Source organism: Ochotona princeps, chromosome 20, assembly GCF_030435755.1.
Source record: "Ochotona princeps isolate mOchPri1 chromosome 20, mOchPri1.hap1, whole genome shotgun sequence".
In the NCBI taxonomy this organism is placed as follows: Eukaryota; Metazoa; Chordata; class Mammalia; order Lagomorpha; family Ochotonidae; genus Ochotona; species Ochotona princeps.
The window spans coordinates 21,313,202-21,336,810 of NC_080851.1; the positions used below are offsets into that span (position 1 = coordinate 21,313,202).

General features: G+C 39.8%; 1 protein-coding gene across 1 annotated transcript in view; it reads right to left on the reverse strand.

Annotated features, from left to right (window-relative positions):
* The window catches only part of SEPTIN7 (septin 7), a 42,792-nt gene extending 31,425 nt beyond the window's left edge, over positions 1-11,367 (reverse strand). The window contains exons 1-2 of the mRNA XM_004582370.3: positions 11,223-11,367; positions 9,576-9,678 (exon numbers count right to left, since the gene is read on the reverse strand). Of these exons, the coding sequence (XP_004582427.3) occupies positions 9,576-9,585 (10 nt within the window). The 5' untranslated portion in view covers positions 9,586-9,678; positions 11,223-11,367. The remainder of the gene's footprint in view (positions 1-9,575; positions 9,679-11,222) is intronic.
* Positions 11,368-23,609: the final 12,242 nt, after the last annotated feature.

The window sequence follows — 23,609 nt, forward strand, 5'->3', positions numbered from 1 at the left end:
TCTTTCAGAGTTCTTTAAATGTGGGCCCGGCAGCGTGGCCTAACGGCTAAAGTCCTCGCCTTCAACGCCCCGGGATCCCATATGGGCGCCGGTTCTGGTCCCGGCAGCTCCACTTCCCATCCAGCTCCCTGCTTGTGGCCTGGGAAGGCAGAAGAGGACGGCCCAAAGCTTTGGGACCTTGCACCCGTGTGGGAGACCCGGAAGAGGTTCCTGGTCCCGGCATTGGATTGGCGCGTTGCGGCTCACTTGGGGAGTGAAACATAGGATATAAAATCTTCCTGTCTCTCCTCCTCTCTGTATATCCGCCTTTCCAACAATAATAAAAAATCTTAAAAAAAAAAAAAAGAGTACTTCAATGTGATTATCTTTTTTTAAACAGAAATACAAAGAGATGAAGATGTATTTTTTTTAAAGGACTGATTCGAAATAGTGATGGTAGGAGGGACAGGAGAGAGAGAAAAAGAGAGGGAAAAAGAGAATTTTTGATCTGCTGGTTCAGTCCCCAGATGACCACATCGACCAAGGCTGGGCCATGCCAAAGCAGGAACCAGGGGCCAATAACATAAGTTAAGAGCTTGGGCCAGGCTCTATTGCTCTCCTAGGCACTTTTGCAGGGAGTGGGATGGAAAGTGAAGTAGCTGGGACCCAAACTGGCATCCCATATACATTATTGGCACAGCAGGTAGTGGCTTGACCAACTATGTCACGGCATCAGCCTTTAGAATTGGTAATTATGAGAAAATCTGTGGTTGGATCACATATTGAAAAATCTCTTGATACAAACGAGAAAACATAATCACACTACACCTGTGTATAAAACTCAATCATGAAAACAGTTCCTGGGGCTGGTATTGTGACACATTGTGTCAAACTCCAATTACAATGCTGGCATCTCATACTGCAATGCCAGTTCAAATCTACTCTATTCTTTTTTCTACACTTTTTGTTATTTAAAAGATGTTCCTGAATGGTGACTGCAATTTGACAAATTAATAGGCTCTAGGCTCTCATTCCCTTAAAAAACATCAAAAACAATTAGAAGCCAACTAAGTAACCTTATAGGAGTTGTAGAAAATAGTCAAAGGTTGGTAACAACAAAATAAAAGCCCAATCAACAACGCATGTGTGGGCCCGGTGACATGGCCTAGTGGCTAAGGTCCTCGCCTTGAATGTGCTGGGATCCCATATGGTCGCTGGTTCTAATCCTGGCAGCTCCACTTCTTCTCTATCTCTCCTCCTCTCTGTATATCTGACTTTGTAATAAAAATAAAATTAATCTTTTAAAAAAAAAAAAACAACGCATGTGCAAGTAGATGGCTTATTTCTGCGCCTTGCCTACCTCTTCATCTGAAAGAGGCAGTAGCATAGTTCCCACTCCCTTCCTTCAAATAAGATGGGAAGGAGTAGACCTTCCTGTCAACATGTTAACCTCTATGGGTCTGCCAGAAACACTGGTCCCTGTGGTGCTAATGCATCAAGTGGGAGAAACAATGAGCATCATTATGAAAACTGCAGGAGGACCATGATTCCAGAAATACCTGGGGCAAAAAGATTATGGTGGATATATACAACAGAGCATTTAAGGACTCAGAAAAATAGTGGGTGAGAATCTTCAAGAACTTCTGACATTCAAAAGCAGTGACATAATATAGGAAAAAATGATAAAGTCACACACATGCGCAGACAGTATGAATGCTCAGATTTGACCTAATGACTTCAAATTTGACTGTTAATTCAATGCATGCCTACCTAGTCAGCAGGATTACCCCAGTAGACAGAAGGTATGCAAAGACGAGATTTCAAAAGAAAGCAGCACAGGGTACAAGGATACAGAAAATCATGGTCTATGCAAAGGAAAAAACACTTCCAGAAATCATTCCTGAGGAAGAGAAACCAGATTTCTTAGAAAAAATCTTTTAAAAGCAGTTAGATGGGAAAAAAATGGAAATCAGGAAAATGATAAAATAAAAATGCAAACTTAAGAGACAGAAACTTTAAAAGCAACAAATTCTGGAACTAAAAAACATAGTAGCTAAATTAAAAAAACTTATACAAGTGAAGGACTGAGCACCCAGAGTGAGCCAACATAATTACCACGCAACTGAAAACAATCTTAGCAGCAAGAAAAAAGTAAAAACATAAAATTAGTGAATGGGGATTAAACATTATGTGAATCACTGGAGGAAATGATATAAAGATTATATGAAGAATTACTGAAATTTCCCAATCTTGATGAAATTACAGATCTATAAATCCAAGAATCTCAAACACCAAGAAAAACTCATGACTAACAAATGATCACATTATAATCAAATTCTGAAAAAATCTTAAAAACAGAATTATCCCTTAAAAAGAAATCCTTAAATAGGATTATAAGCTTTTTTTTCCAGCAGAAACTTTGAAGATCAAAATGTACAGGATGATAATACATTTGAAATGAGAATTTTTTTATCCAGAACATCCATATGTTAAGAAAAAAGTGAGGTAGGAAAAAAAATTCCCAGATCAACACTTAGGAAGATCATCACTACTACAAATACCTTACAAGAATAATGAAGTGAGTTCTTCACAATGAAATGAAAAATACACGTGACAGTAATTCAAAGACCTCTAATATGGACAAATACAAAAGCAAGCATTATTTAATTCATGTGTCTAACATAATTTTGTATTTTCACATACCACAGGGGGAGCTGCAGTCCAGTCAGAGTGACCCCCTAAGTCCCCCACTGGACCAGCCCCCCAGTTCTGGTTTCTGTGCTTGCCAGCAAGTGCAGTGGACTGGTCTGGTCTGTTCCACATCCCATTCAGCTCTTGTACACAACTGGATGTCGAAGCCTAACAACCCAACAGACTCCACTCTCCAGCCCATACTCATGCCAGCACGTGCCACTGCCTGACCAGCCAGGCCTGCCCCCAGTACTAGATTTCATGCTCACTGGTGGAAGTTGTAGCCCATCAGAGAGAAGCCCACAATTTCCCCACTGCAGCTACTCCCTGCCCCAGATATTGCACTCTCCAGGTGGTTCTGCAGTCAAGTTCAACAGGACTAGCCCCCAGTCCCAGCACTTGCCAGCTGATGCTGCAGCAAAACACAACTCACCAGCCCTTATTCTGGCCCATGCCTGTGCCAGTGGATATAATCAGTTACCCCACCTGACTCCCACCTAACCCATTCCACATGTAGACCAACAGGTGTTCTAGTCCTGCCCTGCCTGGTTTGCCCCCAGTCCCATCTCTCAAGGTCGCTAGCAAGAGCATTAGCCCAGCATGTGAATTCCCATGACTCCCCTGCTAAGCTCACCACTCACCCACGCACCCCGGTCTCATGTGTGCTAGTGGGTGCTGTAGCCTAGCCTCCAGTCCCGGACCTAATGTGAACTGACTGGTGATACTACCAGACCCAGACTGTCCTGCACCCCATCCAGGTTCTCCGATCTGCCAGTGGGTGTTAGAAATGCGGCCAGCCTGGCTGACCCCCTGACCTGAGGCACATGTGTGCCAGTGGGTACTGTAATCTGGTCTGGGCTGTTCCTTGCCTTTGTTCTTGCTTTAACACAGAACTTGTTTAGGACACACTAACAGAGCATTTACATCCCTTCCAGGATAAGATTCTGATTCCAGGAATTCTCTTCTAAAGCACTATCAGTCAAACCTCTTTAAGCTGGGCTGGCATGTGTCAACATTAGTAAATCACTACCTGTAATGCTAGCGTTCCATATGGGCACCATTCTGTGCCTGGCTGCAACATTTCCAATCTAGATACATACTAATGTCCTGGGAAGGCAGAAGATGGCCAAAAGACTTGGACCACCAGCACCCACAGGGGAGATCTGAAAGAAGGTTCTGGCTCCTGGTTTTCGTCTGGGCCAGTTCTGGACACAGGAGCTATCTGGGGAAGGAACCAGAGGAAGAGATCTCTGTCTTTCCTTCTAACTCTCCCCCTCTCTCTGTAATTCTTTCTAAACAAATCCCTCAAGAAATTTAAAACTTCAAAAGAAAAAAAAGTTAAAAAAAATTTAAAAGCTCACTGAGAAGGCTACTGTTTGGATGATCATATTATATCAAGGAGATTGCTATAATGTCATTGAAATAAGGTTGATAAAAATCAAGTTCATAACCAAAGCTACCTTACTGAAGTCACTGTGCAATGACTGATACAGAACCTGAGAAATATGAAAATAATCTGCTAAGACTATTTTTATTCCCCAGAAAATTCTCCCCCGCATCCCAACCTTTTCTATACTTACAGGGGGCAACGCAGTGGCACTGCACCCTTGTCATCCACCCACAATGCTGGCATCCCTAATGGGCACCAGTTCATGCCGTGGCTATGCCACTTCCAATCCTGCTCTCTGTCCTTGGCCAGGGAAGATCGCAAAGGGCATCATAAGTCCTCGGATCCCTGCACTCAAGTGGGGGACCTGAAGAAGCTCCGGGCTCCTGACTCTGACAGCTCAGCTCCAGCCACTGTGGCCACTTGGGGAGTGAACCAGCGCACAGCAGATTTCTCTCTCCATTCTGTAAATCTGCCTTTCAAATCAAAACAAATAGGCCTTAAAAAAAAAAACTTAATACATTTTATAAACATCTAATCCAAGCCATCTCAAACAACTTTTTCAAAAGTAAAAAAGTAGCTGTATAACTTTTGAAAGGTATAAGGGATAAAGAGAGTACTGTATGAATTTTTTAAAAAAATCTTCTAACTTGGTTGCAGCAATAAACTGGTTTTGTGACCTTGTATAAACCCAAACTGCTATACCTTGTGTATTCATCAACCAAATGCAGATAACACTATTTATAATACCACAATGCTATTTTTAGGGATCTTAGTAGAACTGTATCCTGGCACAGTGGAAACCTGAATCAAAGATAAATTAAACATAGGTAGATGAAATGTAAAGTATCTGACTGCCACTTAGGTGGGGTTTTTTTTAAAGATTTATTTATTATTGGAAAGGTGGATATACAGAGAGGAGAGACAGACAGGAAGATCTTCCAAGCGGCCGCAACAGCTGGAGCTGAGCCAATCCGAAGCCAGGAGACTCCTCCAGGTCTCTCACGCAGGTGCAGGGTCCCAAAGTCTTTGGGCTGTCCTCAACTGCCTTCCCTGACCAGACAGGGAGCTGGAGGGGAAGCAGGGCTGCTAGGATTAGAGCCGGCGCCCATGTGGGATCCCGGAGCGTTCTAGGCGAGGACCTTAACCGCTATGCTATCGCGCCGGGCCCACTTAGGTTTTTTTCATAGAAAAAGAAATGCAATCACTAAGGATAAGAGTCAAAAGGCAAGTAGGCAACCTAAACATTGGATTTCTAGACCAGGGAAGAGGCGCTAACACTGGCACACCAGTCCATTTTTTCATTGGTTAGGTACTTACTAAACAAACAAACAAAAAAGTGCAAACAGTTTAACTTTTGTGAGGATCCTGTTGGTTGTTACAATTTCATGGTAGTTGACACTACAATGGTGGAAGCATGTGGACAGATCACATTAGACAAGAAGTCCAAGAGGCAGGGAGTAATCAGGTTTGTTTTTTCATAAAAATTCTTTTCGGAGAACTTAGGGAGCCCTAAAGAACTGCCTTAATCACTTTCTTTCCAAGGGTGCCTCTCCAGCAATTTAAGGGTTTCCTAGTAGGTCTCAACTATGTTGGACCATTGCATCCTATTTCAGAGATGTTGGGTTCAAATCCAAGCTTCACTTCCAATCTAGTTTCCAGGTAATACATGTTGTGGAAGGTAGCAGGGGTTCCTGCTGTTTATATTAATTGAGTTACAGGTTTTTGATTTCATCTTTTCCTAGTCCTGGCTGCAGGCATCTGAATAGTGAACCAACAGACCAAAGTTCTCTGTCTTTATCAATACATCTTTTGAATAGTATTTTTGCTTTTTAAAGGAACTTAAAGCTTTGGGACTGGCACCACATTCTAAGTTACAGCATCCCATAACCAGTTTGGGTGCTACATGCTTCACTTCAGATCCAGCTTCCTGCTGATGGCCTGGGAAAACAACAGAGGAAGGCCAAGTGCTTGGGTCCCTGTACCCATGTGGGAGACCGGGAAGAACTGGCACCTGGCTTTGGATTAGTTCAGCTCTGGCCGCTGTGGCTATTTGGGGAGTGAACCAGCAGATGGAAGATCATTTTCTCTATCTCCTCCTCCTCTCTGTAAATCTGACTTTCCAATTTAAAAAAAAAATCTTAAAAAAAGAGGTCACTTATCATCTTACAGCAAAGATGCAGAAGAGATAAATAATTTAAAAAAAGAGGTTTGACCATGCTAAAATGGAGGCAAGAGAACCTGTGACCACACTGCGGAACTCTTCCTAACTCACAGTATAAGTACATGACCTGAATCAGGATAGTTGTTTTACTCATCAGAACAGCACTTGAAGGCCTGGTGTGGTGGCCTGGCAGCTAAAGTCCTCGCCTAAAACATGCCGGGATTCCGTATCAGTGCCAGTTCTAATCCTGGCAGCCCCGCTTCCCATCTAGCTCCCTGCTTGTGGTCTGGGAAAGCAGTTGAGGACGGCCCAAAGCCTTGGGACCCTGCACCTGCGTGGGAGACCTGGAAGAGGCTCCTGGCTCCTGTCTTCGGATCGGCGCAGCACCGGCCATTGTGGTCACTTGGGGAGTGAATCGTCGGACGGAAGATCTTCCTCTCTGTCTCTCTTCCTCTCTGTGTATGTGACTTTCCAATAAAAATAAGTAAATCTTAGAGAAAAAAACTAGAAGGCCTAAATGAGAAGGAAAATGGATCTGTTTCCAATGTGATAAGTCACCTAATCTCTTTGTACCTCAGTTTCCTCATCTCTAAAATGGATTAGCAATAATACCTATTTCATAGGATTTCTGCAAGGATTGTATGAGTTAATAGCCATAAAATATTTAAAATATTATCTGGCAGCTAAAGAAGTTACTTTAGTAGTCACTATTTTTTCAGAGCTGAATTGTTCCCTCAATCTCTATCCCTATTCTATTCTTCACAAACTTGTTAATACATTCTCCTCAAAATAAATCAATAATAATCTCCAATCAGGAGTAAGCTCTCCAATTTTTAAACCTCAACTGATCTTTTTAATTTTCCCTTGAATTCCATGAGTCTAAGAATTCACAATTTATTTTCCAGAGATGTTATTTATCTTTTTATGTGTAGCTAACCTTGCAATATAGACTGTAAGCTCTTTTAGGAGAGAAAATACAAAATACATACCATGTCTCCTTGACACAAAAAACATCACTCAAATGAGAACTCAATATACACTTACTGTGAGGCAGTTACTGGGTAAGGTTTCAGCAAGGTAGATAGTTTTACAAAAGAAACCACTGTTACAGATTCTCAGTTTGTACCAATGTGGAAGTCTTAAACCAAGAACTGTTACAACAGCCAAAATTATCCTACCTTAGTTTAGATCTCAAAAGAAGGACTTAGCTCATAAGGGATAGCTTGCAGTTTTTAAGTCAAGAATATTAAAGCAAGGTTGGTTTTAGTGTTCTTGGATTTGCAAACAATGCTGCTAGATTCAGCCTAAAGTTTGAAAAAACAGATCAACATAATAAATACTTGCATCGAAGTTATCGTGTATTAGGTCCTGCAACTATGTAGATGAAAGATTCAGTACCTGCACTGAACAAGACTACACAAACCACTAACTATAGCTTCAAGGTAACACAGCAAAAGATAAAGCTTTCCTTTCTTCTCAGCTGAAGTTTTATGACTAGGAAAGAGAAAAAGAGCTATTTTTCACAATACATAAACAGATAATAAATTTAGAAACAGTGTATTTTCTCTAAAATCAAGGTGTGATTACTACTACATTTCTTTTATCTGGAAAAAATGAGAGAGATTTTAAGTCAACTGTCTGGTCTGAATTATTCTAAATATCTATTCAAGCAATTATTTTTAAAAATCCTGATATTAAAAAAATTTTTAATAATGGGCCCGGCAGCGTGGCCTAGCGGCTAAAGTCCTTGCCTTGAACGCCCCGGGATTCCATATGGGCGCCAGTTCTAATCCCGGCAGCTCCACTTCCCATCCAGCTCCCTGCTTGTGGCCTGGGAAAGCAGTTGAGGACGGCCCAATGCATTGGTACCCTGCACCTGCGTGGGAGACCCGGAAGAGGTTCCTGGTTCCCGGTTTCGGATCGGCACACACCGACCGTTGCGCTCACTTGGGGAGTGAATCATCGGACGGAAGATCTTCCTCTCTGTCTCTCCTCCTCTCTGTATATCTGACTTTGTAATAAAATAAATAAATCTTTAAAAAAATTTAATAACTACTAGTTTTAGTAAAAGAGTTCTATTTACCTACAGTTGGTTATTTAAGATGACTAACATTATATAGACAAAGATTAAGTAATATTGTTTCCTTGTAAATTGTTAAGATGCTATACCCTACAGAAGACCAAACCTGCTCTGCTTTACTTTATCCATCTATCTAGACCTATCTTGGTTCAACAGCAGCAACTTGCAAACCAGGTACACTTCTACTTAGCAAAGGCAGGCCAATAACCAACTCCATCAAGTATCAAACCTGCAAATTCGTACCACGTTTAAACTAGAACAAAACCTCAAAAAACTGCATAGAAAAGGTATAATATGGAAAAAATGCAAGACTTCAATTTTCTGCAACAAAATATTAATTTCACTTTTTCACTAACATTTCAAAATACGCTCTTATATATGAAATCACAAGGTATATGCAACCTCTGACTAGCCGAAAACTGACCAAGAGTTAAAATCTAATCAGTAAACATTCATCTACTTAATAAGAGTACTTCAAACATGATTCATTAACTTAACTCAACGTCCAAATCAAAACAAGATGAAATATAATTTGCAAAAATTAACAATACTATCTAAAAACCCATCAACTCATTTTTTCCCTCCTCAAGGATTATTACGTTACTATCCTGCCTTTTACTTTCTTAAATAAAGAAATACAGCAACTTCACATCATCACATCCAAGACTTAGGTTCTATATGAGGTAAAAACGTTACACAGTCAATGAAGACTACTGATCTTACAGAGAAAGGTATTAGTGTTTCTTCTTACATAATGTTACCAACACAGCCAAAATATTCTTTACCAGCACAAAGAGATCCTATTTCATTCATTCTAGGTCTCACACTCGATGAAGAAAATTCCAAGCAAAGTCACTGTTATGGTTGTTATGAATTTCCAAGCCATCTTTCTTTTTAAAGCTCAGAGCACATATTTACTTAAGTATTTAACTCAGGAGATGACTCCACTTTATAAAAAAGGGAACAACATTATCTCACAGTATTAGGTCTCAGATGCTCCTCCTTTTGCAGTGTTACTAACTGATGAGAGCTCCAGTGTTCTGCTGTACCAATACCCACCGCTTCTGGCTTTTTACTTCGTTTCTATCTTAAAAGGAGACAAAAAGACCTAAATTTCATTACGTCACCAAGCTAAATCTTAAAATATATTTGCATAATATGAGAAAATAACATCACTATAGATGCTTGGACTACAGCTCCCTCAAAATTTGTTCAGAGTTGATTTAATCTAAAACAACTTGAAAACACCACTTTAACAAGAAATCATATCTTACCTACTACCATAAGGGTGAATTCAAAACCTCTCTTCACTGATTTTCTGTATACTTGATTTGGGAGATTGGCAAATCCCACATAGCCTTCAAGGTTCTTCTGTTGCTGAGAAGTAAAGTTCATGTATTAACAATACTAATCTGTGATTTCAAATTTCGTTTACCAACCTACTTTAGGAAATTATACAAGGTGGCATCCATAGCAAATCAAACTGCTTTTATTATGTTGCTAATAAAACTAACAGTTAACTGCAGAATCGACAAAATTAACTGCACAAGTTGCCTGATAATATTAAAAGCCAAGGAATGGGGACCAGTATTGTGGTAGTAACCTCCCATCTGCCAAACCCTGCATCATGTATGGGCATTGGTTCAAGTCCTGGCTGTTCCAATTCTCTCCATTTCCCTGTGACTGTGTCTGAGAAAGCACTTTCAACACCCCAAGTGCATAGGCCCTGGTCACCCTCATGATACCTGGATGGAGTTCCAGGTTCCAGATTTCAGGCTGGTTTGACCACAGATGCTGCAGCCATTCAGGGAATAACTGAGAGATGAAAGACCTCTGTCTCTAACTCTTTCAAATAAATAATAGCTATCTTTTTAAAAATCCAAGGAAATCAAATAAAACTTAAGGAAATCTTACAGCAAAATGACAATTGACAATAAGTTAGTAACAGGATTTTGATGAACCAACTAAACCCAATAACAAAGCATTTTTCATAAGATAAAAAATACAAACCCCCTTAAATTCTATTCACAAGTTTTTTAAATTATCTGGTCTGCTCACACTGACTACCACACGTTTAGGGTTCCTTGAAATTTATCTTCTTATTCATGAAATGACTTCAAAATTTTGAGTTAAATTGACAATTTTTTCCTAAATTTTTATGTCTCATGATTATGCCTCTCAGGATTAATATCAATCATTAACCAACATCTTTCAAGTTGACACGAGATCCAGTCATGTAACTAGAAGGTTTCAGATGACCTAACTGCCTCCACCTTCAATCAAGTCAGATTTATCAAGGCTTTTAAGTAAAAATTTTAAGTAAAAAAGTTCCATTTTTTAGCTGATAATTTATGAATAATTCAAAGAAATCAACTTTTAATTGGAGCAGTAACTATGTCTGATTTTTAATTTACTTATTAGTAAAATACACACAGATCAAGTGAGTACAGTTTTAGCAGTTAATTTTTTGTTGGAGATGATAGGTCTAATTTCTTAAAATATAATGGCAAAATACTCCTGAGAAATACATATTCCTGTTAAAACTTTGTCGTATTTAAATAGCGTAGAAAAATTCACAATATCAAAGCATAAATTGAATACATTTGGACTTAACGAAGAACAGAAGCCTATATTCCTTATCAGTGGCTCAACTTTTCACACATCATCTTTCTGCCTTTGTCCCTGGTCACATAAATTTTAACCTAAATATTGAGAAGCTTATTCAATGAAATGAAAAAGTTAATTTTAAAGATGATCATATAGTTTTAAAGTCAAATATATGAAAGCCTCTCCTTAGCTACAGGAGAGCTAAATTGTCTATCAAATTTAAGGTTTCCTTAACTCATATTTCACACAATTCCAAGTTAAATTAAAGTTAACTCAGATTCCAAAAAAGGCTGTAAAATACGTCGTATACTCACAGCTACTTTGTAGAGAACACGTTTCCATCATTTCAGTGTTCCGGGTTCCAACAGAATAAATCCACAACGAACAGTAAAGGTAGAATTCCAAGAATTGTAATGACGAATTGAGTCCAAACAGGCGAAGCAAATCCATTGGAACATGGCAAAAGAGAGGAAAAACATGAACGTTACTTACATGTAACTTAAAAAAACAGAGGTATACTACAAATAAACTGAGGACATACTTTTTCTATAGGTATCAAAGTATTATAACTTTAATACAAGAAAAACCCAAGGAGTAGGAGTTGCTTATATTTAAGAGGCACAGAGACAGAGCAATCTCTCATCTGCCTGCTGACTTTCTCAAAGTGCAGAACAGTAGGTGCTAGGCCAGGGCTAGGCAGAGGCAGGGCTGAGGATAAGGCGGTGAAAACAACCCAAGTTTTCCATGCTGGTAGCAGGAACCCAATCCCTTGAGCATTTCACCGTTGGTTCCTAGAATATGCACCGTCACGAAACTGGAGTCAGGAACTACCACCAGGAATTCGACCCAGGAACACCGGTTTGATACAGTCACCTTAATGCTACGCTAAATGCCTGCTCTGAGGTCCAGAGTTTAAAACAACTTTCAGCAGTTCTCTTGCTTAAATATAGAACAGATGCCTATCTTTTCATAAATACAAGTCAATTATACCATAAGTGCTATTGGAAATCATTTAAAGATGTAAAAGCAAAGTTCCAAGAAGTTAATACAGAGGCTAAATCTGAAGTCCCAAGAAGAAATTGTAAGTTTCATACAACTTTGCTTTGCCAGTCACTGCATTAGTAAGACAGCTCTGACCATCCTATCCAAAATTATGTCCCCATTCATTCCAGTACTCTTTGCTGCTTACTCTTCTCTTTAGCACTTAACCATCTTTTTACCATCAAGACAAGACTAAATAAACTAATTTACACTATACTATCAAAAAAGAAGGCATCTGGAAGAATTGGTGTTTCAGAGAATATGATACGTGAAGTTGCAACTTCAAGGAACTGATCACTCAAGAGGCTTAACAAAACTGTTTCACAGTCTGTTCCTGGGTCTTATTCACTGCTTTATTCACAATAATCAGAAAAGTCTTTGGCATACAGTACTATAGGACTGAATTAAGAAAAAAAGGAGACAGTATTTCAAGCAAAGGGGTAAGCCCTGAAGTGGGGGCTAACTTGATACTTTTAAGGAACAAAAAGAAAGCATAATGAAGTAGAGTCCTGGACAGGGAGATGAGTTACAGGAAACAAGGTCGGTGAGGCAGGCAGGGGCCAGAATGCAGGGGACTCAGCCAAAGAAGTGAGTTTGGATATTATTTTAAGGCATTGTGGAAAGCCACAAGGGAATTTTCACAAGCCAAGTGGCCTGATTAGTGTTTTAAAGATAGCACTCAGTTAGGTGAACAAGTGGAAATAAGAAAAACTAGCAAGGAAGCCGGCATGACAGCTCAACTGGCTAATCCTCCACTTTGAAGAGCCAGCATCCCATATGGGCACCAGTTCATGTCCTGGCTGTTCCAATCTAACTTTCTGCTTATGGCCTGGAAAAGCAACAAATGATGGCTCAAGTCCTTGGGATCCTGCACCCATGGGAGAGTCCAGACAGAGGCTCCCTGCTCCTGGTTTCAGACCAGCTCAACTCTGGCCATTGCAGATGGAAGATCTCCTTTCTGTCTCTCCTTCTCTATAAATCTGTCTTTCAAATAAAAATAAGTTCTTTAAAAAAAAAAAAGGAATAAAGAAAAGAAAAACTAGTAAGGAAGCTACTCCAACAGTTCAAGAAAAAAATTCACGGAACTAAAAATGACATGGAAGCAATGAGATGAATTAGAATGTTTTGAAGGTAGAACTGACAAGATATCACTGATGGAATAAATAGATGTTTAAGGAAAAATAAATCCCAACACAACTCCTATGTTTTGGCATGAACACTCAATGGCTAGATATCTCAGGAAGCAACAGGGAGAAGGAAAGATAGAGTGGTGGGAGCCAAAATTGCCAAAATTATAAACAGCCTTGAACATACAAAAGTTGGAGATACCTATTATACTCATAAACTCAAGAGAAGTACAACCAGAACTTAAATATAGGAGTCTAGAAATTCCAGAGTTGGCTGCTGCTGAACATATACATTTAGAGATCGTAAGTATATAGACACTACTGGCAAAGACAGATTCCCAAGATAATTTATAGATTAATCTAAAGACAGATGACTGAGGAAAAAGAAAGGAGTTTGGGCCTGGCATGATGTCTCAAAGGCTAAATCCTTACCTTGCAAGTGCCAGAACCCCTTACTGGCGCTGTTTCATGTCCTGGCTGCTCCACTTCCCACCCAGCTTCCTGTTTCTGCCCTGGGAAAGCAGTAGAGGATGGTACAAATCCTTGGGACCCTGCACCATGTGGGAGACCCAGAGTAAGCTGGGTTTGAGTAAGCTCAGCTCTGGCTGTTGTGGCTATTTGGGGAGAGAACCAGTTATGGAAGACCTTTCTATCTCTCCTCAGCATAAATTCAACCTGCCTTTCCAACTAGAAAGATTTTTAATTAAAAAAAAAAAAAAAAAAAAAAAAAAGGAGTTCAGTTACAACCCTGTATAACCCGGGAGATGAGGCAGAGAAAGACCAGCTAGTGAGGTCAGAAGAAAACCAAGATCATCTCAAGGATGGACTGAAGTCTCTCAACCATGTAGAATGCCATAAACATCAAATAAATAACAAAGATATGGCCACAAAATTTGGCCCTAACAGTAACAGCCACCACAGTAGGAAAGAAGAGTGACTATGGTGATTTGACAATCTTTGCACACAAACATCAGAACAATTTAACTTTAAAAACTATTTTAAGCATTTTACTTGTCATGTCCCCCCATAAAACCGAATTCACAGGGGACAGAACCATACCATATTTATCTGTATATTCCTAGCAAAGTACTGATATTTTGTATAAATATTTATAAAAGCTGAATGGCCACATTTCTTCTGAAGACAATTCCTTGTCTGAAGACATAAGATAAACTGATTTGGCTGCTGCTGTAAGAACAAATTATCATAAAAATCATATAGAAGGACCCCACCAAATACAGAAATAAGTCAGAAGCTATGCAGCATAAAATACGTCATTAATGGAAAAAACTTTTCACATCCCATAAGAATCTTTCCTTTCCCAAAACTCTACAATCAATAAGTCTGTATCCAGAAGACCTAATACCTACTGATATATTTAAAAACTTATTTTATTTCAAGAAATTATAGACTTGGCTCGACCTTACATTCAGAAGAGGTCAGGTAAGTCGAAGGGCAGTTACACAGAGCAAGAGGTGCAATGTAGCAGCGCATAGAAAAGGAAGCAGGTCTCATCCTAAACTAGGGTCAGATCCCCTAGAATCTAAAGAACAAGTCGGTTTCAGTCTAATCAAAGATGAACTGAGTGTACAATAATGTGGGTATCAGGCAGGTGAGCTGGTAAGTGCAAAGGCCCCAACACAAAACAAAAGCACGGGTCCAGACAGGAACTTCAGGCACAAAACAAAAGTACCTTACACAGATGTGAAAACAATCAACAAGACATAAACTGAATTTGGAAATGTGAAAGGTATTACACATCATGATCAATGGGATTTATCCTACAATTAACACATTGGCTCTCACACATGAAAATGAATCAATGAAAATACATCTAATCAACAGATAAAAAACACAGACTAAGCACAAAAATCTAAACTTTCAGGATAAACACACTTAAACACAGGCAAAAAATCTTATCTAATACAATCATTTAAAACAAAAACTGCATGAAAGAACAGAGCTATCGTTAGTTATACAAGCTTAACATACAAAAATAAATTGCAGTTGTATACATTAGCCAAAAATAACTAAAAAATGAAATTAAGGAAACAATTCCATTTGAAAAACCATCAAGAATAAACTATTCAGGTCTATAATTTTAACAAAAAAAGCTTAAAAAAAACATAAAACACTATTGAAAGAAACAGAACAATTAAATAAATGACAGGTATATGATGAGAACAACCCAAAAATCCATATGGAAATTCAAAGGATCCAGAATAAGAAAAAGAATGAAGTTGGAGCTCTACTTCACACTACATACAAAAATTAACTTAAAAGGGGTCAAAGTTTTAAATGCTAAGCTCTAAACAATAAAATCTCAGAAGACATAGATATGTTAATATTTATGAGTTTTGACTAGAAAATTTCTTAAACGACACAAAAAATCTCATGCTGCACAGAACCAGGAAAGTAAACAAATAACCCAAGGAATTACAGAAAATGTTTACAAATCACCTATCTGACAAGAAACATGTATATAGAATATAAAGAATGGAACAATGGAACAAAAGATAATTTGGCTAAAAAATAAGGAAAGGACTTTTTAAAAAAATATTTTATTGGGCCCGGTGGCGTGGCCTAGTGGCTAAAGTCCTCGCCTTGAAAGCCCCGGGATTCCATATGGGCGCCGGTTCTAATCCCGGCAGCTCCACTTCCCATCCAGCTCCCTGCTTGTGGCCTGGGAAAGCAGGAGAGGACAGCCCAATGCATTGGGACCCTGCACCCGCGTGGGAGACCCGGAAGAGGTTCCTGGTTCCCGGTTTCGGATCGGCAGGCACCGACCGTTGCGGCTCACTTGGGGAGTGAAACATCGGACGGAAGATCTTCCTCTCTGTCTCTCCTCCTCTCTGTATATCTGGCTGTAATAAAATGAATAAATCTTTAAAAAAATATTTTATTCTTATTGGAAAAACATCTTCCTTCAGCTGGCTCAATCTCCAAATGGCTAAAACAGTCAGAGCTGAGACAATCTGAAGCTGGAGCCAGGAGCTTCTACTGAGTCTCCCATGTGGGTGTAGAAGTCCAAGGACTTGGGCCATCCTGCACTGTTTTCCCGGCCAAAAGCAGGGAGCTGGATTGGAAGTGGGTCAGGAAACAAGCAACCATATGGGATGCCAGCACTAGCTGATAGAGGATTAGCCTGTTGAGCAACCACGCTGGTTCCGGGAAAGAACTTTAATAGGTATTTTTAACAATAAAAACACTGAAATGCTCAACAGCATTAGCCATTAGGGAAATACAAATTAAAATCACAATAATTTTGCTTCCCACCCAGTAGGACAGCTAAAATAGGCAATAATAAGTGTGAAAAGGGTTAGGATTAAACATGGAAGCCTTATACACTGCTTGGGGGAAATGTAAAATGGTGTAGCTAGTTTGGCAATTAGAGTTGGCCTGTAAGCCAACAATTCTATTCATACACACATATTCGTAAGACGCACATATCCATAAGAATTTGAAATATATATCCACACAAAAACTATACTCATTCACAGCAGCATTTTCCATTATTAATAGCCCAAAGCAGAAACAACCTAAATGTGTAACAATTCACCTAAAATAGCATTACCTATATCGTATTATCTTTAGAATGAAATACTATCCAGCGATAAAATGAAATGAAATACTTCCAAGACGGGCCCGGCGCCATGGTCTGGCAGCTGAAGTCCTCGCCTTGAACGCGCCAGGATCCCATGTGATTGCCGGTTCTGATCCCATATGGGCACCGGTTCACAACCAGCTCCCTGCTTGTGGCCTGGGAAGGCAGTCAGGGACAGCCTAAGGCTTTGGGATCCTGCACCTGTAAGGGAGACCGGGAAGAGGTTCCTGGTTCCTGGCTTCAGATTGGCTCAGCTCTGGCGGCTGCTGTCACTTGGGGAGTGAATCATCGGACAGAGGATCTTTCTCAATCACATCAATACCCAGAGATGAGGGATGGCCACCCGATGTCACCAGGGTTCCTGATGTGGAGCATGTTCCAAGGGTACTGCTTAAGTGAGTTTAAGTTCTAAGATGCTATTGATTTCATTGCTCTGAGGCTGAGGAAATCCTTCCAAGGTGTACTGGATGACATAGTCCACCTGAGACTCTTCACTCATCTAGATACTCACTGTCAAAGCTTGGCAGAGCTGTCTGATTTGTTCTGCCCTCCATGGTACTAGATGTCCTCTACAGGCCTCAATGAACTGGCTGTCATGTCTCCCATGGGCATCTGGGCACACCTTTCACTACACAGGCCTCTGCAACCATGGAGACTCAGATCTGACACAGGCACACCACAATCAGACCAGATATCCTGTGATTTTCACAGTGGTTGGAGTTCTAAGAACAGTGATCTAGTTGTGGGGTCACCAAAGAAACCTCATCTGAAGTGACCCCAATCTGACAGCTGTATGTGCCAGCCAGTGTAGTGTCCGGCTCAGTCCATCACCCACATCAGCCTACACACACACAGTGGTAGCTGCAGTCACATGGTCAGTTCTGTCCCCAGCCCCAGCTCATACACAAACCAATGGATGCTATGGCGCAGCCCACTCTGGTCCTCCCACACACTAGCACCAACTGTAGCCTACTTAGAGCGACCCCCAGTAACTCCCGCCAGGCCTAACCCCAGCCCTGGTTCTTGTACATGGCAGTGTGTGTAGCAGATTGGTCCAGTCTTTCCTGCATCCCATTCAGCTCTTGTACACATCAATGGATGCTGAAGCCTAGCTCAGCCTAACCAACCCCACTATCCAGACCACACTCATGCGGGCAGGTACCACTGCCTGTCCAGCCAGCCCAGCCCCAAGCCCTGTTCCCATGCTCCCTGGTGGGAACTGCAGCCTCTAGATGGGTTGCCCACAATTTCACTGATAGGTCCACTCCTAGACCAGAAGAAAAACATCCCATATTTTAACATTGGTTGCTTTTTGCTGGCTGGGCCTAGAGGTAATCAAATTTTCTAGTACTTTCCATTTTCTAAGAATTAGCAAGGAGCATGAAGGATTTCTATTTAAAGAAAAATTACATAGAAAATAAAGGAATGTGTACTAAAAGTTAATAGGGGCTTACTTTTTAACCTGTCAGATATTCCTTATTATTTATTTCTAACAAGTTCATCGAACTGCAAGGAAGGAAACTATGAGAGATTTCTGACAATAGCTCAATCATGTTGTCAATATGGGCAAGGTAGAAAAAGAGAGGCTGGAAAACCAATTTTAAAAGACTGGAATAATAGCACTCTGTAGCATGTAAGCTTGAGCAGAATTATATTACACTATAAGGACTCCAGAATTCTGTCCCTTTATGTAAGCTGAGATAACATTATTCAACAATTCAGTGAAAATATAGAAAGTATACTTGTCAAACATGAAATCAATGTCAGAATCCAAGCGACATTTAATATGGAAATATGTGGATCCAAGCCACTGGTTTCTTTGCCACCTCAGAAAGGTATCTGAAAGACAAAGTTTTAGTGAAGGTCAGAACTACCTGCAACAACAGTAATCAGAAATAACAATGGTGTATATTTCTCCTACTCAATTAAAAAGTACTTCTAATTTTAAAAAATTGAACGAGCAAGATAAAACAATATCAGCAAATAAGGGGTGAAAATATCTTACGTGACAGTATGTTCTACAGTGAATAACACCATTAAAGCTGCCCTAAAGTCATTTGACCTTTGGCATCAGCAGATTTAAACAGCACACAGAAAGATACCAGATAACTCTTTTTTGATGTAACATACTTGAGCATTTTTATGGAATACATACAAGGCATTATTTCAATACCTGTATACAGACCGGATTGATGAATTTAGGAATTCATGCTTCCATTTTCATTTTTTGGGAGCCTTTGAACATCTAATTCTTCACAAAATCCATTCCTGTGAACCATGGTCTCCCACTGTATTGTGAAACATGAGAATATTTCTGGGGCTAGTATTGTCATGCAGCACGTAAAGCCACAAAGCCGCTGCCTGCAAAACCCACATCCTACCTACAGCAGAGTGCCAGTTCAAGGCCTGGTGCTTCAGACCCAGCTTCCTTCCAGGAAAAGCAGCAGCAGGTGGCCCAAGTGCCTGGACTCCTGAGTTTTCGGACCCTAACTTCAGCCTTCCCAGTCCCAGGCAGAGTCCCCATAAGGGGCATCAGTCAGCACCCTGTCTCTCCCTCTATCATGCTGTCTTTCAAATAAAATGAATCTTACCAAAACAAAACAAAACAAAACAAAAACAAAAACAAAAACCTGCCCCCTCATTTTTATCTGTTATAGCACCTATTGTTCAACTTGTTTCTCTATACTACCTTATTCTGCCCTTCCCAGTCACTAGAAAATACTATTCTGCATTCCAATTAAATTGTCTTAGCTTCTACATATGAGAAAGCATGCAATTATCTTTCTCCATCTGACTTCTTTCACTTAACATGATGACTTCCAGTTCCAACCATTTTGCTACAAAAGTTACAATTTCATTCTTTTTATGGTTAAATAATATCCCATTGGGCTATATGTGCACATATACATTTCTCTATTCATATTCAATGAATACTAGGTTGATTCCATATCTTGGCTAGTGTGAAGTTTTACAACAAAAACTAGAAGTACATGACTTCTTCTGGCTAATATTTAAGTCAGAAATTGTACAGTTGCATTAATTTACACATCTACTTTTAGTTTTTAAAGGAAAGTTCATATTGTACTCCATAATGGCTGTACTAATCTGCATTCTGAAAAGTGTTGGGGTTCCCTATTTTCCCCTTGCGCTTGCCAAATACACCTTTTGTCATTTTAATGACAGCCATTCTAACTGGCATAAGATGGTATTTCACTGTGGTTTGGATTTTCATTTCCCTTATGGTCAATGATAACTGGCATTTCTTTCATGTTTTTGTCAGCCATTTTTTATTTCTTCTTTAGATAAATGTCTATTTGAGCCCTGTGTCCAATTTTCAATTGTACTGCTTGGGTTTTCTGTTTTGTTTTCTAGGCTGCTATGCACTCTGGGTATTAACCCTGTGCCAGATGAAAAGTACTCTTTTTTCCCGAGTCTGCAGACTGTTTCTGTCATTGCGCACGAATAAACTCCACTGGTTTATTTCTGTTTTTGTTGCCTGTATTTTTGGGGTCTTACCAATATCTTGAATTGTTCTTCCTATGTTTTCTTCCAACATTTTCATGTCCCACATTTAGGTCTTTGATCCGTGACTTTTGTGAGTTGACTTTTGCATAGGGTGAGAGGTAGGGATCCAGTTTCAACCTTCTGTATAAAGATAACCACCCAGTTCTCCTCGTATCATTTAACAAGCCATCTTTTCTTCACTGTATGTTTTCAGCACCTTTGTCAAGAATCAGTCATGTGTGGATTTATTTCTGGGATCTGTCTTCTCCCAACCCATCAACAGGTAGGTCTTTCCATTTTTCTGTGTCTTCTTCAACTTCCTTCATAAGTGTTAACTTCCACTGAATAAATTTTCTACAGCCTTCATTAAATTTATTCCTAGCTATCATACTTTTGTAGCTATTTTAAATTGAACTGTGCTTATTATTTCTTCCACAGTAATTTTACTATTCATGTAAAAAAAATACTACTAATAATTTTATGTTGATTTTGTATCCTGAAACTTTACTGAATTCACTGATCAGTTCTGGCAATCTAATATCTAATGTCTTTTTTTTTTTCTTGTGCCTAATTTTGATCTTAGCCAAGAGACCAAGAAGCAATATGCCAAATTTTCTGGCAAAAAAATTTTCAGCACTTTAGGGACTAAAAGGAGTGGACATCCTTGTCTTACTCCAGATCTCTAGAGATTTCCATTCAGTGTGTTGCTGGCTCTGAGTCTGTCATTTATACTGAGGCATGTTCTTTTTATGTCAAATTTGTTTTTAGTCAAAATCATAAACAGATGTTGGATTTTACCAAATGACCTTCTGCATCTACTGAGATGATCATTTGATTTCTATCCATCATTTTTTCTGGGATAGTGCTCTATAACTCTCTTTTCCTTGTCACAATGTCTGGTTTAGATGTCAGAAAAATACTGTCTCCTAGCAAGAATTTGAAAGGGGTCCCCTCCACTCAATCTTCTGGAGTAATTTGAAAAAAAAAAAAACTGCTTTTAGATAGTATATAAAGACAAGCCATCAGAGCTCAAAAAAACAACCTCTCTGGCCTCTGACTTTTGAAACTACAAGAAAACACATATCCATTGCTTAAAACACCCAACCTACAATTATTGTTACAACCACCCCAGCAGACTAATACAGCTCCCAGGAAAGTACTTTCAAAAAAGATGACATGGCAAATCGAAGTATATTTCTCAAAATTCCTAATAAATCATGATAAATGCTTTGCTATATTTATGCATATAAATTTACAACTAGTCTTGGTGAGTCACTGACACAATCAAAACAACAGCGTTAAAACAGACAAATCTAATTTAATCCATTAGGTACGTCTTCAACAGTACTACAGACAAGGATGCTAGAAGATTAATGGGTGTGTAAAGAAACCATGCTATCTGTCAAAACACTACAATATTAGCCCAATAAATATTAAGGGACATACATAAAAAACTGACAGCAAATAGATACAGTATACCGGCTTTAAGAAACAACAGCTAAAGAAAAGAAAGGCTAAACATGGAGCAAATCCAGCAATCACAGCCCAGGGGCAAGCGCAGAATCATCTACCTGCAATGCAGGCATCCAATACAGTGGGAGGTTCAAGAGACGGCTGTCCATCCATTTCCCATTCCGCTCCCTGCTTATGTCCTGGGAAAGCAGATGATGGCCCAAAACCTTAGAACCCTGCAACCTCGTGGGAGACCCAGAAGCAACACCTGGCTCCCAATTATAGAGGTTATAGCTATTTGGGGAGAGAACCAGAAGATGAAAGATCTCTCTCTCTGAAACTGTCGCTCCAATAAAAATAAATAAATCTTTTTAAAAAAAGATAATACGTAAAAGTTTTAAATTAAAGAATATCTAAGAGAATTAGAAAGCAGTGGATGTAAGTATAGCTAGAAATGTGAATCCCAGTATCTGTTGTAAAAGTTATATAATCTTTCTGAACCTCAGAATGGGCTAGGTTATTAGAGTATATATACGAAGCAATTCATACAAAGGATTTAGCACTTCACAAACAGTAAGTGCAAAAACTACAGCTGTTAAAGTGGTTGTGCAATAGATAATAATAGCTTTGGACCTCTGGACTTCGATCTTGCCTGTAGAAGTGATACTGAAACCTGACTATAATCAGAAATACCTAAGGAGCTTCTGACAAAACACCTAGGTCCCACCTCTGATGCATAAATTAAGAATCTTGGCTGTAAGACCCCAAAATTATTATTTTAAAAAGAACCCCAAAAGATTAAAGAATCATTACTCTTATGGTAAATTATCTTATAAAAGTAGTATTTTAGGTATAATTATATAATTACTAAACCGGGCCCAGAGTGGTGGCAGAGTGGCTAAAGTCCTCGCCTTGAATGTGCCAGGATCATATATGGGCACCGGTTCTAATTCCCATCCAGCCCCCTGCCTGGGGCCTGGGAAGGCAGTAGAGGACAGTCCAAAGCCTTGGGAGACCAAGAAGAGGCTTTAGGCTCCGCTGGCTTCGGATTGGCTCACCCAAGCCGCTGCGGCTGCTTGGGGAATGAATCATCGGACAAAAGTTCTTCCTCTCTGTCTCTCCTCTTCTCTGTATATTTGTCTTTTCAATAAAAATAAATAAATAAAAGAATTACTAAACTAAATGAGAAGAAACTGAAAGCAATTAAGACTAGAAAGGAAATTACTGGGTGGGGAAAGAAGTGCTTTGTTCATCTTGGTCAGATCCTCTAGTGATCCACTGGTCAACTATATCTATGTTGCCCATCCTCTTCTACTAAAAAAGCAACTGAATCTCCCAGTCCTACCCAAAAATGCTCACACATATTCAAACAAAGTTCCTCCATCAATCAAAAACTGGTATTGCCTTACCATGTTCCTTAATCTTAGCCAGTACTAATGCTGATGGTCCATTTATCTCATACACTGTGTTAGACCTGCATGATCATGTTATTTCTGTATTTCATCTGTGTTAATCAAATATTTAACGTTTAAAAAGATGGGGCCTGGGCCCGGCGGCATGGCCTAGCGGCTAAAGTTCTCGCCTTCAACGCCCTGGGATCCCATATGGGGGCTGGTTCTAATCCCAGCAGCTCCACTTCCCATCCAGCTGCCAGCTTGTGGCCTGGGAAAGCAGTGGAGGACAGCCCAATGCTTTGGGACCCAAGCATCCGCGTGGGAGACCCGGAAGAGGTTCCGGGTTCCCGGCTTCGGATCGGCGCGCACCGGCCCGTTGCGGCTCACTTGGGGAGTGAAAAATCGGACGGAAGATCTTCCTCTCTGTCTCTCCTCCTCTCTGTATATCTGACTTTGTAATAAAATAAATAAATCTTAAAAAAAAAAAAAAAAAAGATGGGGCCTGGGGCTGGCATGATGACTCAACTGGCTAATCCTCCTCCTGTAAACATCCAAATGGGTGCAAGTTCCTGTCCTGGC